The sequence below is a fragment of the Primulina eburnea genome, chromosome 2 (assembly GCF_022965805.1).
Source record: "Primulina eburnea isolate SZY01 chromosome 2, ASM2296580v1, whole genome shotgun sequence".
Classification (NCBI taxonomy): domain Eukaryota; kingdom Viridiplantae; phylum Streptophyta; class Magnoliopsida; order Lamiales; family Gesneriaceae; genus Primulina; species Primulina eburnea.
The window spans coordinates 46,674,174-46,692,346 of NC_133102.1; the positions used below are offsets into that span (position 1 = coordinate 46,674,174).

Genomic DNA, 18,173 nt, shown 5'->3' on the forward strand with positions numbered 1-18,173 from the left:
CGATTTGGTCATCGTGTCTCTGAAGAATAATCGATTGCGTATCTATCCTTTGGCGTATTCAAAGGAGCGTTGAAGTCGGTGAAGCAAGTGAACATTTGATCATTGATTACGAATACACACTTATCAGCGTTAATAAATATTAATGAACACACACGTATTGAACACGGTACAATCTTCAATTTCTTGGTATGAGAATTTTTGCTTTTTTATTATGCGTTTAGAACTTTACTCGCGTGGACCATCGATCTCGAAGCTTGAGAAAATGAGAGCTCCCGGCAGGAAAAAGTCGAAGTCGTCAAAAAAATTACATTAAACTCTACTTAATTGATGTGATGTTAATTGGAAAGAATTATAAAATCCAAGTTGGAGTTTTAATATTTATTATGTATGCGTATATCGCACACAAATCGTATAAAAATATTCATAAACATTCTTTCAGGCTGCTTTTAATTTCTGTAGAATTCTTTATTCAATATGTAATACGATTGATCAGTCAACCAGATAATTCGATAGCTAGATTTCTTGACATAAATACATAGTTATCAATATATATAATTTAAAGTAGTTATCGCATTAATGAAATTCGATCTACGAGTTTAGAAATGTTTATTTTCGAGTAAATTGATCTAATTTTTATCTGCTTTAAAAATATAAATAGGCAAAAACTTGTGTGAGACGGTCTCACGGGTCATATTTGTAAGACGGATCTCTTATTTGGGTCACCCATGAAAAAGTATTATTTTTTATGCTAAGAGTATTACTTTTTATTGTGAATATAGGTAGGGTTAACTCGTCTCACGAATTATGACCCGTGAGACGGTCTCACATGAGACTCACTCATATAAATAATCTTTAAGTCGCGATCGATTGGTTTGCATCACCCCAAATAAAAATATCCACTTGTTCAAGAAAAAATCAATCAATAATAATCAATACAAATGGATACTCAACTTCCAGGCAGTTTACTGTCGATGAATGTGGCGAGTCTATTATTATATATTGGCATCTGAAGTGAATCCTTGTTCCACTGGAGAAGAGCCTATTTCAGTCCTCCTCATTCAATGTCTGTATCTGGAATCCAAGGTCGACTCCTAGAGATCACAGGTACATCATCTTTTGCTGTGTGTGAATAGTTTTGATGCGTTCTTCTATTTTTCCTCTCCTAAATTGATCCAGTGGATGCAGTTGTTGGTTGTAATAAGTTGAGAAACACTGAGTGGATTTCGCGGCAAGATCCCTATGTATGTCTGGAATATGCCAGCTCGAAGCATCGTACGCGTACTTGTTATGGTAAGCCATGCATCTAGTGCATGCGTTGGATACATCGGAGATTTTTTGCCTGTGATATATATATATATATATATGTTTTATTGAATGTATTTTCTTGGTGCAGGAGGAGGGAAAAATCCTACCTTTCAAGATAAATTCGATATTATTTTGATAGAAGGGTTACTGGACATAAATATTACGGTTTGGAACAGCAACAAACTGACTTTTGACGACTTTATTGGAAACGGAAAGTAAATATATCTGAATCTGCTTTAGTTTACTTTACATCATCATCTTAGTTTTCATGTTGAGCTGGTCTGTCCAGGGTTCCATTGCAGGGAGTTTTATTTCAGGGCTACGTTGACAGTTGCTGGCCCCTTCAGGACAGGAGAGGCAGGTACGGTCAGATTAACAACATTAATTGTTAACTATTTTTAAAGCGAATATTCGATAACATTGACAAATATCCAAGGGTCGATCTATATATATGGAGAAAGTCAACGACGTCAGTTTCCTTTTGATATTGATGAAGGGGTGCATGGCTTGATGTATGGTTCTGTTTGTTTGTGTGTTACATTTGTTCACAATAATCTAGAACAATTGATCAATAAGCAACAGTACTCACGTACGAGCTTCGTATCTACCAGTGCCAATTTTCATCGTAAATTGATATTGTGTTGCGTTTTTACACAAGTTTGTGATGTTGCTGCATGTTCTTGTTTGCCTTCATAGGAATGTGATAAGCACGAATTATATAGTACTTTAGGGATATTATTTTGTCGTATTCGTGCTTATTTGGCATCTTTTTACCCCGAGTTTGGCGCTTATTTCGTTTCATTTTTTGCTGATTGTAGGTTTGACCAAAAGAGGAGAAAAGCCAAAGAAGTGAAAGAAATGTCAAACTCTGCAATGCCACGTCAGAAATAACCGGAAGAATAGGAAGAAAGCATGAACCAATACACAGACCCTTACACGGATCCCGTGTAAGGGTCCGTGTCATTCAACCACAAAAGAAGAATTTTGCCGAAGAGACACGGACCCGGACACGGACCCCGGAGACAGGTCCGTGCCATTCAGTTACCAAGATTGCATTTACAGAAGCTAGACGGACCTCTGGACGGACCCATACACGGGGTCCGTGTCCGTCTTTACAAGAGAAAGTCAAATTACAGAAGCTACACGGATCCCACTCCGGAGGCTGATACGGGGTCCGTGTCCATGATATCGGATGATGAATTTGGCAAAGATTTTGTTCGCGATTTGGGAGATATAAAAAGAAAATAACCTAACAAAAAGGAGGGTGTTGAATATTCGAAGAGGCGGCCGACTTTTGGAGAAGAAGGGAAGATTTGCGACCCGGAAAAGACGGCGACAACGTGGGCGAAAGACAACGCAATTTACACGCAAGATCCGCGCGCCATCATGGAGAATCTCTCTTCTTTTTAATTTCTTATTTTCAGACATGAATTCAACATTTAAATTTGATTTTAGTCTTGAATTTATGGAGTAGTTTTCTTTTGTGATCGGGACCATGATACGGGACAAACGTTTGATTTCTATTTATTCATTGAAGTATTTGATTTATAAACTTGTTCCCTGTTATTGATTAATATTCGTATAAATTTCGTGCTTTTAATCTGGCCAATTATTTGCATGTTTGTCGTTCAATCTTGACTCGAAAGAGAACAGATTGAGTTTAGCTTCGAAAATATTGATCAACACACGGTTAAACCGACTAGAAATAGTATTCGGTTTCAGTGTGCGATTGTAGGCGACAGCTGTAATTCATTCATTGTTAAATGCGTTTTTGTTTAATTAAATTCAATTAGAAATAATTGAACTGTTAAATAAAAATAGGATTATAAATTCTAGAAATAGATTTATGATTAAATCAGGAAATTGCATCGTGATGTTGAATAATTTGTGGTTAAATAATTCCAGTGCATGATTTTAATCAAAGGTTGTTACCGTCGTGTGTTCCCGGTCATCCTATTTAAATTTGAAAATCCCAAGTTCTAAGCCTCTCTGATATTCGATTTAGCCATTAAATTTGCATAACTTAGTTTAAAATTTACGTAGTTGAATTAAAAATCAAATCACTTATTATTGTTTGCCTAGATTAAATAAAATAATTAAATCTTAGTAATTAAATAATAGTCTCTGTGGGATCGATACTTGGACGTCTGTCCATTTACTATAACTTGACCTAGTCCGCTTGCTAGAATTAATCCCAACCGAAATCGTCGGTCAAGTTTTTGGCGCCGTTGCCGGGGACTATTTATTTAATATTAGGATAAATTATTTGTTTGAGACTAGGTGTAGTGACCCGTTCCAGAATCACCTACTAATTGAAAACTAAGCATGCAATTAACTTAATAATTACTAATCAGAGATAATAGCGGAAACAACTAACAAATGATAGTTATACAACCCAAACGAACTCTAGAACAACTCAAAATAAGGTAAAGAATATCTGGTACAACCATATCGAATCAAATGATACCGAAACTAAACCAACCGGCTACTCAACGTCCTCCTCCTGCTCCTCCGGAACCATCCAACCTGAGACCTGCCCCGAGGGAATGGGGTGTCCAAGATAAACAAAACCGAGGACGTGAGCGATAAGAACGCCCAGTACAAAAGTATGAGTATACAGACCTATATGAAATGCACATGCTATGATCATGATACCGGGGTAGTCAAGAAACAGGAATCACAAAAGGATCTCAACAATGCTCAGTCTAGAGGCGCCAAGTGGATAGTGCCGCGCGGTCCAACCTCTGGGTCACTGCATCCACTACAAGACAGACGTGGACCTAAAATGTCCCGGACCACCGAAGCCCTCCCGACCCGTCGGCCACTGTGTACTCTCGGTGTCCATGCGTCCACAAGACAGGGCTGAGCGGCCCCAAGATATAGCTTATCTCGAAAGAGATACAGCTCAACAGCAAAGGCTATCTCGAAGGAGATACGGCTCAACATGAAATGCAACGTGCAGTAATAAACGTGACATAATAGCATGCATCATATGACATATATCAATGCACCACATAATCATGCAACACATATATGAATGTATACTCAACCAGGATATCTCGGATAGTACTTTCGTACCTCTATCACAGCAATCCTAATCCACTGGAACAACCAGACAACAGGTCTAATCCAAGCCTATTCATCAAGTGAAAACCATCACTAAACTTATCTACCAGACTTAACTAGATAATCCTGAGATAAATACTGATAAAATTCCAAACCTTCGTCCGTCGCTAGCCCGCTGATGCCGCTAGCTCCCAACTAGAGCACAGCTCTGCTACAAGACCAGCAGCTCCCCGCTAGTGCCCAAATCTCGGAACAAGACTAGAACCTGTCAGAAACGACTGAAATGCTATGGAACTCTCTGAATTGGCGAGTCAAAATGAGGAAATCCGACCACTATTTATAGGCCATGTTCGGATCCTCCGAACACCACTTCGGAACGTCCGAACGCTACGTGTCCACTGGCTCTTGACAGCTCATGATCGGATCCTCCGATCACCACTTCGGACCGTCCGAACATGCACGTGTCCAGCTGCTCTTGACACCTCATGATCGGATCCACCGAACCTACACTTCGGACCTGCCGAACTCTTCGGTGCTTCCGAACCATCTTCGGACCTTCCGATCATGATTAATCACCATTAATCCGTTAATTACCCAATTCGGCATTCGGGCTACTACATTCTCCCCCCCTTAAAAGATTTCGTCCTCGAAATCAGGCTTAGAGAATGAACAAAACGAAATAACAACATCGCTATTATATCTCAATTGTTGTTGAATACAACTGATATCTCGATTACAATTGAAAAACACAAACATATACAAAGCAAAACTCAAAAGAGCTCTGGATGTTCTGAACGCATACGACTCTCTAACTCCCAAGTGGCTTCTTCAGTGCCTCTGCGCTGCCACTGTACTAAGACAAGAGGAATGATCTTATTCCGCAACACCTTGTCTTTGCGATCGAGAATCTGAACTGGTCGCTCCACGTAAGACAAATCTGATTCAAGTTGAACTTCAGAGGGATGCAAGATGTGAGACTCATCTGCTACGTATCGTCTCAACAAAGATACGTGGAACACATCATGAATACCGGACAAATACGGAGGTAATGCTAACCTGTAAGCTAAATCTCCCACACATTCTAGAATCTCAAAAGGACCAATGAATCTCGGAGATAGCTTACCCTTGAGACCAAATCTCAAAATCCTGCGAAAAGGCGAAACTCGGAGAAACACTTTCTCACCTGGCTGGAAATAAAGAGGTCGCCGCTTGGTGTTCGCATAACTAGCCTGTCGATCCTGGGCAATCTTAATCCTCTTCTTGATTACTGCAACTTTATCAATAGCCTGCTGGACTAACTCCGGTCCCTCAACATGTCGTTCACCAACTTCGTCCCAGAATAAAGGAGTACGACAACGTCGCCCATACAACGCCTCAAATGGTGCCATACCAATACTACGATGGTAGCTGTTGTTGTACGCGAACTCAATCAAAGGCAAATGATCCTGCCAAGCGGGTCCGAAATCCATAACACAGGCTCGCAACATATCCTCAAGCGTACGGATAGTCCTCTCTGACTGACCGTCAGTCTCCGGATGATAAGCAGTACTCAGACTCAGTGTAGTACCCAAAGCTGACTGGAAACTACCCCAAAACCGTGAGGTAAAACGAGGATCTCTGTCACTGACAATACTGACAGGCACTCCATGCAAACGTACAATCTCCTGAATGTACAATCGAGCCATACGATCGAAAGTGAAATCCCGGTTATAAGACAGAAAATGAGCAGACTTGGTGAGTCGATCCACCACTACCCAAATAGCGTCACTATTCCTCGACGATAATGGCAAGTGAGTAATGAAATCCATCGCGATATGCTCCCACTTCCATTCAGGAATAGGTAGATTCAACAATAATCCTCCAGGTCGACGGTGCTCTGCCTTAACCTGTTGACAAACAAGACACTTGGAAACAAACTGATAAACACTGCGCTTCATCCCTTTCCACCAAAATCGTGTCCTCAAGTCTTTATACATCTTATTACTTCCTGGATGAATACTCAACTTACTTCGATGAGCATGAGATAAGATCTCCTCCCTCAAATTATCATCTTCTGGTACTACAACTCGATTAGACAAACACAGAAGACCATTAGACTGATAATGGAAACCGCTATCTCCACCCGCTAACCGAGCTAATCTCTGAGTCTTGAGATCAGACATCTGAGCATCTCGAATCCGAGCGAACAAGGCTGGCTCAGATAAAATGGTAGCAACACGAATGCTCTCCATACCTTTCCGATGTTTGAAATTAAATCCCAACGAACAACAATCCTGAATAGTACTAATCATAGCACTGGTCTGAAGTGCAGAAACTCTCACTTTGCGACTAAGAGCATCAGCTGTGAGATTTGCAGATCCTGGATGGTACTTGATCTCGCAGTCATAATCTTTCAGCAAATCCATCCAACGACGTTGCCTCATGTTCAACTCAGCCTGAGTGAACAGATATTTCAGACTCTTATGATCAGTAAAGATTTCAAACTTAACCCCGTACAAGTAATGACGCCAAATCTTCAGCGCGAACACAATAGCTGCCAACTCTAGATCATGAGTAGGATACTTCTCCTCGTGAGATTTCAGCTGTCTGGAAGCATAAGCAATCACATGACCGTTTTGCGTCAACACACACCCTAAGCCTTGAGAAGAGGCATCGGTGTAAACACTGAAACCATCAGATCCTGACGGTAACGCCAAAACAGGTGCAGAAGTCAGAAGTCGACGAAGCTCTCTGAAACTATCTTCGCACTCAGATGACCACTCAAATGGAACATCCTTCCGAGTAAGTTGCGTCAAAGGTCTAGCTACCTGGGAGAAATTCACGATGAAGCGACGATAATACCCTGCTAGACCTAGAAAACTACGGATCTCAGCCACCGTCGTAGGTCGTGACCAATTTAGCACTGCCTCAATCTTGCTGGGATCCACAGAAATTCCTTCCTTGGAAATCACATGACCAAGGAATACTACACGATCAATCCAGAACTCGCACTTACTCAGCTTAGCATACAATTGCTTCTCGCGAAGAATCTGCAACACAATCCTCAAGTGCCGGACATGCTCTTCCACACTATGAGAATAGATCAAGATATCGTCAATGAAAACCACCACAAACTGATCCAGAAAATCTCGGAAGACTCGGTTCATCAGATTCATGAACACCGCTGGCGCATTCGTCAATCCGAATGGCATAACTAGAAACTCGTAATGCCCATAACGAGTACGAAATGCAGTCTTGGAAATATCATCATCTCTGACTCTCATCTGATGATAACCTGATCGCAAGTCGATCTTGGAGTAAACAGAAGTACCCTGAAGCTGATCGAACAAGTCATCAATACGGGGTAATGGGTACTTGTTTTTGATCGTCACCCGATTCAGCTGGCGATAATCAATGCACAACCGCATCGATCCATCCTTCTTCTTGACAAACAAGACTGGAGCTCCCCAAGGCGAAACACTCGGGCGAATATAACCCTTATCAAGAAGATCCTGCAATTGCTGCTTCAGCTCTCTCATCTCTGACGGAGCCAGACGATAGGGGGCACGAGAAATCGGTGCAGTCCCTGGCATTAACTCAATGCCAAACTCCACCTCTCTAACCGGAGGAAAACCAGGAATCTCTTCTGGAAATACATCAGGAAATTCACAAACCACTGGAATATCCTCTATACCAACACTACCTGTGGACGTATCAATTGCATAGATGAGGTAGCCTTCCCCGCCCGCCTCTAAAGCACGACAGGCTTTCAGAGCAGATACTACTGGCATCGGAGGTCGCGCTCCCTCACCATAGAAAAACCAACTAGAGCTCTCAGTCGTACGAAACTGAACAAGCTTCTGGTAACAATCCACAGTAGCTCGGTAGGTAGTCAAAATGTCTATACCCAAAATACAATCAAAATCTTCCATCTCCAGAATCATAAGATTTGCAGTCAACTCGTTACCCTCAAAATCTAAAGGACAACCCATCACTAGACGCTTGGCTAAAACCGAATGACCCATCGGGGTAGAAACAGAAAGAATGACGTCTAGAGAAACATACGGTAACTTATGACGTTTAACGAATCGTGCAGAAATGAATGAATGAGATGCTCCGGTATCTATAAGAACAAAAGCAGGAATACCGCATAAACAAAAAGTACCTGCTATGACTCTCTCGGTCTCGTCTGCAGCCTGATCCTGGTTCAACGCAAAAACTTGACCTTGGGCACGAGGTCGAAGATTCGAACTACCCACTGCCTGACCCTGCCTCCTCTGCTGAACAGTCGCCTGAGATCCAGAATCAGATCCTGCTCCACCTCGCAACTGAGGACAATTCTTCTTAATATGCCCCATCTCTCCGCACTGATAACAAGCTCCTGCGGCTACTCGGCATTGCTCCGATGGATGGTTCTTCCCACAATGCGCACAAGACTCCTTCTTCTTACCAAAGCGGAAAACACCGCTAGATCGAGATCTAGATCCAGAAGAAGACGAACCAGATTTCTTGAACGACTGAGATCGAGGCCTCAAAGTACTCGGAGGTCTAGAAGAAAGAATAGCCCTACCACGCTGGAGACTGATCTCTGCTTGACGACACCGGTTCACCAACCCATCGTACGAAGTAGGATTATCACAGACAGTGACTCGATCAAAGATCTCCTGATTAAGGCCCTGGAGGAAATGATCATACTTGGCCTCAGAACTGCCACTGATATGAGGAGCGAAGGGTAATAACTCAAAGAATTTCTGCTGATACTCATCAACAGACATACTCCCCTGCTTCAGGTTCAAGAGCTCAATCGTCTTGGCCTGGCGAAGGGCTGGAGGAAAGTACAGCTGCATGAACGCTGCACGGAAATCGACCCAAGTCGCTCTACCCTGAGACTGAACTATCGGCGCAGAAGTCGATCGCCACCACCTGCGAGCACGGCCCTCAAGAAGAAAACTAAGGGTCTCCATCTTCTGCTCATCGGTGCACTGGAATGCGTGGAAACAACTCTCCATGCGCTCTAACCAATCCTCCGCATCATCGGGAGTCTCACCGCCAACTAAAGGCTTAGGCCCCATCTGCATGAAACGATGCATATCGAAACGCCTAGGACCATCCCGACGATGACGATGCTCATGGTGACGCCTAAGATCATCTTGGTCACCCCATCGACCTACACTCCCCTGACTACTCCCGTCATCAAAATGGTCAGCCATCGCTACAAGATAGAATAGGGAAAAATGGTCAACGGAAATCCCAAAACAAAATCTATATCCCAAAATCCTACGCATGCTCTGATACCATAAATGTAGTGACCCGTTCCAGAATCACCTACTAATTGAAAACTAAGCATGCAATTAACTTAATAATTACTAATCAGAGATAATAGCGGAAACAACTAACAAATGATAGTTATACAACCCAAACGAACTCTAGAACAACTCAAAATAAGGTAAAGAATATCTGGTACAACCATATCGAATCAAATGATACCGAAACTAAACCAACCGGCTACTCAACGTCCTCCTCCTGCTCCTCCGGAACCATCCAACCTGAGACCTGCCCCGAGGGAATGGGGTGTCCAAGATAAACAAAACCGAGGACGTGAGCGATAAGAACGCCCAGTACAAAAGTATGAGTATACAGACCTATATGAAATGCACATGCTATGATCATGATACCGGGGTAGTCAAGAAACAGGAATCACAAAAGGATCTCAACAATGCTCAGTCTAGAGGCGCCAAGTGGATAGTGCCGCGCGGTCCAACCTCTGGGTCACTGCATCCACTACAAGACAGACGTGGACCTAAAATGTCCCGGACCACCGAAGCCCTCCCGACCCGTCGGCCACTGTGTACTCTCGGTGTCCATGCGTCCACAAGACAGGGCTGAGCGGCCCCAAGATATAGCTTATCTCGAAAGAGATACAGCTCAACAGCAAAGGCTATCTCGAAGGAGATACGGCTCAACATGAAATGCAACGTGCAGTAATAAACGTGACATAATAGCATGCATCATATGACATATATCAATGCACCACATAATCATGCAACACATATATGAATGTATACTCAACCAGGATATCTCGGATAGTACTTTCGTACCTCTATCACAGCAATCCTAATCCACTGGAACAACCAGACAACAGGTCTAATCCAAGCCTATTCATCAAGTGAAAACCATCACTAAACTTATCTACCAGACTTAACTAGATAATCCTGAGATAAATACTGATAAAATTCCAAACCTTCGTCCGTCGCTAGCCCGCTGATGCCGCTAGCTCCCAACTAGAGCACAGCTCTGCTACAAGACCAGCAGCTCCCCGCTAGTGCCCAAATCTCGGAACAAGACTAGAACCTGTCAGAAACGACTGAAATGCTATGGAACTCTCTGAATTGGCGAGTCAAAATGAGGAAATCCGACCACTATTTATAGGCCATGTTCGGATCCTCCGAACACCACTTCGGAACGTCCGAACGCTACGTGTCCACTGGCTCTTGACAGCTCATGATCGGATCCTCCGATCACCACTTCGGACCGTCCGAACATGCACGTGTCCAGCTGCTCTTGACACCTCATGATCGGATCCACCGAACCTACACTTCGGACCTGCCGAACTCTTCGGTGCTTCCGAACCATCTTCGGACCTTCCGATCATGATTAATCACCATTAATCCGTTAATTACCCAATTCGGCATTCGGGCTACTACACTAGGCTTTTATTCTTAGTTTTAAATTTTTCAGTTATTCTATTCTTTAGTATTTTGATTAATTTTGTTTCAGTTTTTCTTATTATATATACTCTTGTGGAGCTTAAATTGTGCACTTAAATTTTTGATTTCAGGGGTTAGCTCGTGTTATATGAACCGTGCTCAGGACGTCAAAAATCTAGTGCCACTCGATCTGGAGATTGAAAGCACCCTTCGAAGCATCCGCAGAAATCGAAGGAACAACAACTTGTCTTTTGAATCCGAGTCTGAAGCAGAACCTGAAATAGATCTTAAACCAGAATTCGAAGGAATGGCCGGAGAAGAGGATAACCGTACATTGATGGAGCTTCATCGACCAGCATTCGAAGGTTATGGGTCTAGTATAATCCGCCCTACGATTCAGGCAAATACATTCGAGCTGAAGCCAGGCATCATCCAAATGATCCAAATGCAAGTAAAGTTCGGTGGAGCACCATCTGAAGACCCTAATGCACATCTGGAGAATTTTCTGTCGATTTGTGATACGATTAAGTGCAATGGGGTGAGTACCGACGCCATTCGACTCAGATTATTTCCATTCTCCCTGCAGGGAGACGCTATGGAATGGCTTCGTGATCTGCCAGCTGGTTCCATCACTACTTGGGATGGATTGGTTGAGGTATTCTTGCATAGGTACTTTCCCCCAACTAAAATTACACAATTGCGGAATGAGATCACATCCTTCAGGCAGAGAGATGGGGAGTCACTGAATTCAGCATGGGCAAGATTTAAAAAGATGTTTAGGATGTGCCCGAGACATGGTTTTTCAACTGGCCAGCAAGTGGAGACATTCTATTATGGGGTGGATCCTTCTGTGAGATCTATGCTCGATGCGGCAGCAAATGGGAGCTTATATCGAAAAACGCCGACTGCAGCACTTGAAATCATATCCAATATGGCCGAGAGCAATGTGGGTTGGCAAGAAAACCGCAGGGAGAAGAAAGTAGGATTTTTGGAAATGGATGCTCTGGCAGCAATTACAGCGAAACTTGATGGATTGACACATCAGATGGCACAGTTACAAGCGCAGAAGTCAATACCAGTCAAGTCAGTGAATCAGATCCAAGGAAATGCTGAATTAGTTGGTGGTCCATCTTGTGACATGCCATTCATGCCGGATATGTCTTGTGAGGGAATACAGTGCTTTGGGGGGGACTCGGTGAATTATGTGGGAAACCAAGGTCCTCCACAATATAACCCATACAGTTTCTCGTATAATCCGGGCTGGAGAAATCATCCGAATTTTGGATGGAGGCAACCTGAAACTGCTGTTGAGCCACTAGTTTTTAATCCGCCACAACATCCTACACAGCAAAGACCTCCTCAACAGCCACCTCAACCACCGCAAGGTGCTGGACCTTCAATGCCACCCGGTTTCAAGCCACAAGAGAGCAAGTCGAATTCCGAGGATATGCTTGCCAAATACATAGCCGGGAACGAGATGAGATGGCAAAACCATGATGCCATGATGCAAAGAGTGGAGACTCAACTAGGACAGCTAGCGACACAGATGGCCACACGAGCTCCGGGTTCACTACCTAGTGACACGGAAAAGAATCCTAAAGGTGTCCATGCAGTCACGGTGACGTCTCCCATAAAGCAAGAGGTGGTTGATGTCGATAACTATGCGAAGGAGAAGGAGTCATCAAAGCAAAGGTCCGAGAACGCAAGGGAGAAAGGTAAGTCTCTAAACTCGAACTCTCATATTGATATTAATTCACTCCCGTTTCCCCAAAGAGCAAAGCAACTGCAACTGGATACTCAATTTTCAAAATTTCTTGAGATTTTCAAAAAGCTGCACATAAATATCCCGTTTGCAGAAGCTTTAGCTCAAATGCCTTCCTATGCAAAGTTTCTTAAAGAAATTTTATCAAACAAGAGGAAACTGGTAGATTTTGAGACAGTTAAGCTTTCGGAGGAATGTTCTGCAATTTTACAAAATAAACTCCCTCCGAAGCTTAAGGATCCAGGTAGTTTCTCTATCCCTTGTACTATTGGAACTTCGAATTTTAATAAAGCGTTGTGTGACTTAGGCGCAAGCATTAACTTGATGCCATATTCATGTTTTGAGAAGTTGAAAATAGGTGAGGTGAAACCAACTACAATTTCCCTACAGTTAGCTGATAGGTCAATTAAATATCCTAGGGGAGTTGTGGAGGATGTGTTGGTGAAGGTTGATAAGTTTATTTTCCCAGTGGACTTTGTGGTGTTAGATATGGAAGAGGATCGTGAGATTCCTCTTATTTTAGGAAGACCGTTTTTAGCCACGGGAAAAGCTCTGATAGATGTACAAAAGGGTGAGTTGGTGTTGAGATTGAATGATGAGAGTGTGGTGTTTAATGTTTTTCAGTCCATCAAATATCCTAATGATACATCTAACTGTTTTAGAATTGATGCTACTGACGAACTTGTTGAGTGTGGTTCGCAGGAATTGATAGGTGAAGATCCTTTAGGAATTTGCTTGACTAATTCATGTCCAGGAAAGTTGGAAACTGAGGATGTTAAGGAATACATGCAGTACCTGGAAGCAGGCAGACCGATCTCAAAGACGAAAGAAAAATTCTTCGAGGAATTCCTATGCGATGATAAGGCAGAAGAGAAGTTGGAGGATGTAGAAGAACTCAAGTCGAAGGAGCTGAACTCATACATGAGTGTTGTTGGAGTGACGAGCTTACAATGTCAATATCATGCCAAGCTTGAGGGCACATATAACCAAGACCCATATGTAATATTGTATGATATTTACTATGGGCGGAAGCCGCTATTTGAGGGATGCTTCTCCGTAGTCAAGCTATAGACAATGAATTTAGCGCTTACTGGGAGGCAACCCAGTGTTTATTTTTAGTTTTCGTTTCCTGTTTTATTTTCGTTTTCTTTATTTTTATTTTATGTATTTAGTTGATGAGTTAATCTCAGTGATTGGTGGTGCAGGTAATTTATCTACTGGCGGTGGAATTTATCAGGTGTGGGAAAATTTAGCAGGGCGACCGATCTCAAAATCTCGAACAGACCAGGACTTGCCGATCTCTACCTCTTTTCACCACGTACTCGACATCTGACCAGGGAAGTGTTTCTGTTTTCACATATTAGATAGTTCATTTTATATTGTTTTACACTGAGGGCAGTGTCAAGTTCAAAGTGTGGGGGTGGGTCAGTCTTGTTACACATCGTTGCACAACACTGAACATCACTTTTAACGTAGGAGGAGACTATTTTTAGACAAAGAACTCTTGTTTCACTTAATAATCGGATTAATTTGTTAGATTTTGGATCACCCGGAAAATGGTTTTGTGCCTAGTATTGAATGAGATGAGTCGTAGTTTCAAGGAGAGGGCCAGACATGAACCAGTTTTGTATCAACATTTTGTTCAATGCACGAGGTCAAACTTTTACTCGTTGTTAGTGAATTGGTGAAATGAAAAAAAAAAAAAAAAAAAAAAAAAAAAAAAATCAAAAAAAAAAAAGAAAAAGAGAAATCTAACAACGATCCCTAGAACTTGTCTGATTAGCCCTCGAAGCGAAAATACGAACGATGGTGACTTAGGGATGATTTAGGCGATCTTTGAACCGTTTGAGCCTTTCAAGCCTGACCGATACATCATTCATTGCCCCTAGTAACCCCTTTTGAGCCTGAAAAAATCGAATGGTATGACACACAGTTAGCCCCCATTCGTCACTTATTCAATGTCCCACATCAACTACCTGAATCATAGCCTATACACTTTTTCCTACCTACATGTGAGAGAAATAAAACTCCTGTGCACATTGAAATGTTTGAAATACTCCAATAGATTGAAGAGATATGTGTGAAGGAGTCTATGAATTTTTATTCATGAAAAAAAAAAAAAAAAAAAAAAAAAGAAAGAATGTTGACAGAAAAGGAAAAAGGAGGAAAATGTGCAGTGTTGAAAGCACCCGAAACAAAATTTTTGGGTGAAAGTGGGTGAACAATGAGAAAGAAAAGGAGACGCTAGAGCTCTGGAATTGATGAAAAGACAATAACTGTTGACGAGTCGAAAGTTGAATGAATGTGCTACAGGAATAATGCTTATTGTATCTCACTTTTGATTCCCTATCTTTTATTGTAGCCGTGAGCCTTGGCCTTACGTTATAAGCTTAAAAAGACCTATTAACCAAGTCACTGTCGTTCAACATTTAGTAGAGAGGGGTATGAAAGTCAAGCATATGGGGCGTTTCGATAACAAATGAAAATAAGTAATCATGAAACCAAGTAGCTGGAGATGAGTACGAGTCGGACCTACACACTACACACATTTTGTTCTGTTGATCTTTACTGGGTAAATGTTTGAATCTTGAATTGCGACGAAAACGAATTTTATGATATGCGAAGCGTGATCTTTTGACTGGGGGTGAACGAATGTGACAAATTGAGAAGTTTTGATTGTGTCACTTGAGTTCTGAATCTGAAATGTTTCTCATCCTTATTTTTGTCTGATTTGTTCGAGGACGAACAAAGGTTAAGTGTGGGGGAGTTGATAAGCACGAATTATATAGTACTTTAGGGATATTATTTTGTCGTATTCGTGCTTATTTGGCATCTTTTTACCCCGAGTTTGGCGCTTATTTCGTTTCATTTTTTGCTGATTGTAGGTTTGACCAAAAGAGGAGAAAAGCCAAAGAAGTGAAAGAAATGTCAAACTCTGCAATGCCACGTCAGAAATAACCGGAAGAATAGGAAGAAAGCATGAACCAATACACAGACCCTTACACGGATCCCGTGTAAGGGTCCGTGTCATTCAACCACAAAAGAAGAATTTTGCCGAAGAGACACGGACCCGGACACGGACCCCGGAGACAGGTCCGTGCCATTCAGTTACCAAGATTGCATTTACAGAAGCTAGACGGACCTCTGGACGGACCCATACACGGGGTCCGTGTCCGTCTTTACAAGAGAAAGTCAAATTACAGAAGCTACACGGATCCCACTCCGGAGGCTGATACGGGGTCCGTGTCCATGATATCGGATGATGAATTTGGCAAAGATTTTGTTCGCGATTTGGGAGATATAAAAAGAAAATAACCTAACAAAAAGGAGGGTGTTGAATATTCGAAGAGGCGGCCGACTTTTGGAGAAGAAGGGAAGATTTGCGACCCGGAAAAGACGGCGACAACGTGGGCGAAAGACAACGCAATTTACACGCAAGATCCGCGCGCCATCATGGAGAATCTCTCTTCTTTTTAATTTCTTATTTTCAGACATGAATTCAACATTTAAATTTGATTTTAGTCTTGAATTTATGGAGTAGTTTTCTTTTGTGATCGGGACCATGATACGGGACAAACGTTTGATTTCTATTTATTCATTGAAGTATTTGATTTATAAACTTGTTCCCTGTTATTGATTAATATTCGTATAAATTTCGTGCTTTTAATCTGGCCAATTATTTGCATGTTTGTCGTTCAATCTTGACTCGAAAGAGAACAGATTGAGTTTAGCTTCGAAAATATTGATCAACACACGGTTAAACCGACTAGAAATAGTATTCGGTTTCAGTGTGCGATTGTAGGCGACAGCTGTAATTCATTCATTGTTAAATGCGTTTTTGTTTAATTAAATTCAATTAGAAATAATTGAACTGTTAAATAAAAATAGGATTATAAATTCTAGAAATAGATTTATGATTAAATCAGGAAATTGCATCGTGATGTTGAATAATTTGTGGTTAAATAATTCCAGTGCATGATTTTAATCAAAGGTTGTTACCGTCGTGTGTTCCCGGTCATCCTATTTAAATTTGAAAATCCCAAGTTCTAAGCCTCTCTGATATTCGATTTAGCCATTAAATTTGCATAACTTAGTTTAAAATTTACGTAGTTGAATTAAAAATCAAATCACTTATTATTGTTTGCCTAGATTAAATAAAATAATTAAATCTTAGTAATTAAATAATAGTCTCTGTGGGATCGATACTTGGACGTCTGTCCATTTACTATAACTTGACCTAGTCCGCTTGCTAGAATTAATCCCAACCGAAATCGTCGGTCAGAATGCAGGAGAAGTTCGATTGGTAATGCATTACCCTAATGCCAAGGTAAGCCAGGCCAGGCCCTTTTTCTATTTTTTGACAGAAGCCATCCATCACGATCTAGCTGCAGTCTAGATTGATATTTGTCTAATTAACATGCATCATATTTCGTTTTCTTTCTTTTTCCAGAAGCAAACTACTACTACCTATGGTCCATCAGCTCCACCATATGCAGCCACACCACCTCATCACGCTCATTACTCGGCCCCTCCACTCTATTCATCGCATCCTCCGGTAATGGCTAACTACCCACCACCGGTTCATCCTCCCTGTCCACAGCCACTGTATCATCATCAGCCTTCTCCTTATCATCCGGCTTACCAAGCATCAACATCTTATCCTCAGCAACCATCTTATCCTCAGCAGTCATCTTATCCGCCAGCACTCCCCAACACTCAATATCATTATCCTCAAGGTAATACATGCATTCTTTCATTTGTGGCTATACACAGAATTGATCAGTCTATAAAAATTCAAATTTACTCCTAGTGTTTTTTTACTTTCTGGCAGATACATATCATATTCCACCTCCATATCCACGAAATCACACGTTTTGATCAAATATTTGGGAAAAGAGAGATCAGTGTCGTCAATCACTCGCTGCATGTTATAAAGTATTTTGAGTGTTTATTCCTCGACGTTGTTTTGTAAACTCTATCATTCGATGTAATATACGCAAGGAAGCCATAAAAAGATACAGTTCATTAGCCATATATGTGTTGCATATTGTTTCTTATCTACAATAAGCCCCAGCAGTACTCCTTTGCTTAAGAGTTTATGTATTTGTATTTTTATCTCTATTCTATCATTTCTACACACACACACATACACATATTGGCTAATTTATTTCAGTACTTTTATTCTGTCAGTTTGTGAAGATTCTTCGGATCAGCATAATTTTTTCATACTTAGCCGATTTTCTGATCAAAGTCTTTCCAAAATTCCAACTTCTGCTAGACATCCTTCTTTTACTTCTCATCCAGCCTGTAAAAGCAATCATTTTTCCTGAAATTATTAGCCATCTTCTCATTTT

At 41.6% G+C, this 18,173-nt stretch overlaps 1 protein-coding gene across 2 annotated transcripts; it reads left to right on the forward strand.

The window, feature by feature from the left end:
- The first annotated feature begins 923 nt into the window (after positions 1 to 923).
- Positions 924 to 17,885, forward strand: LOC140824838 (elicitor-responsive protein 3-like). Of its 2 annotated transcripts, XM_073186382.1 has the most exons (7): positions 926 to 1,104; positions 1,186 to 1,290; positions 1,394 to 1,520; positions 1,595 to 1,666; positions 17,101 to 17,146; positions 17,270 to 17,555; positions 17,651 to 17,885. In XM_073186382.1, the coding sequence occupies exons 1-7, from the start codon at positions 1,062 to 1,064 to the stop codon at positions 17,695 to 17,697; spliced, it is 726 nt and encodes a 241-aa protein (XP_073042483.1). In that variant the 5' UTR covers positions 926 to 1,061; the 3' UTR covers positions 17,698 to 17,885. The 2 variants fall into 2 exon arrangements, with proteins under 2 accessions (XP_073042482.1, XP_073042483.1); XM_073186381.1 differs by lacking the exon at positions 17,651 to 17,885 and having other exon boundaries at positions 924 to 1,104; positions 17,270 to 17,640.
- Positions 17,886 to 18,173: the final 288 nt, after the last annotated feature.

What these genes read in the sequence shown, in the direction of transcription:
- LOC140824838 (XM_073186381.1), top strand. Translation starts at nt 1,062, where the DNA reads ATGTCTGTATCTGGAATCCAAGGTCGACTCCTAGAGATCACAG. An exon ending in TCGTACGCGTACTTGTTATG is followed by an intron (nt 1,291 to 1,393) that starts GTAAGCCATGCA and finishes TTCTTGGTGCAG; the next exon opens with GAGGAGGGAAAAATCCTACC. An exon ending in TGCATTACCCTAATGCCAAG is followed by an intron (nt 17,147 to 17,269) that starts GTAAGCCAGGCC and finishes TTCTTTTTCCAG; the next exon opens with AAGCAAACTACTACTACCTA.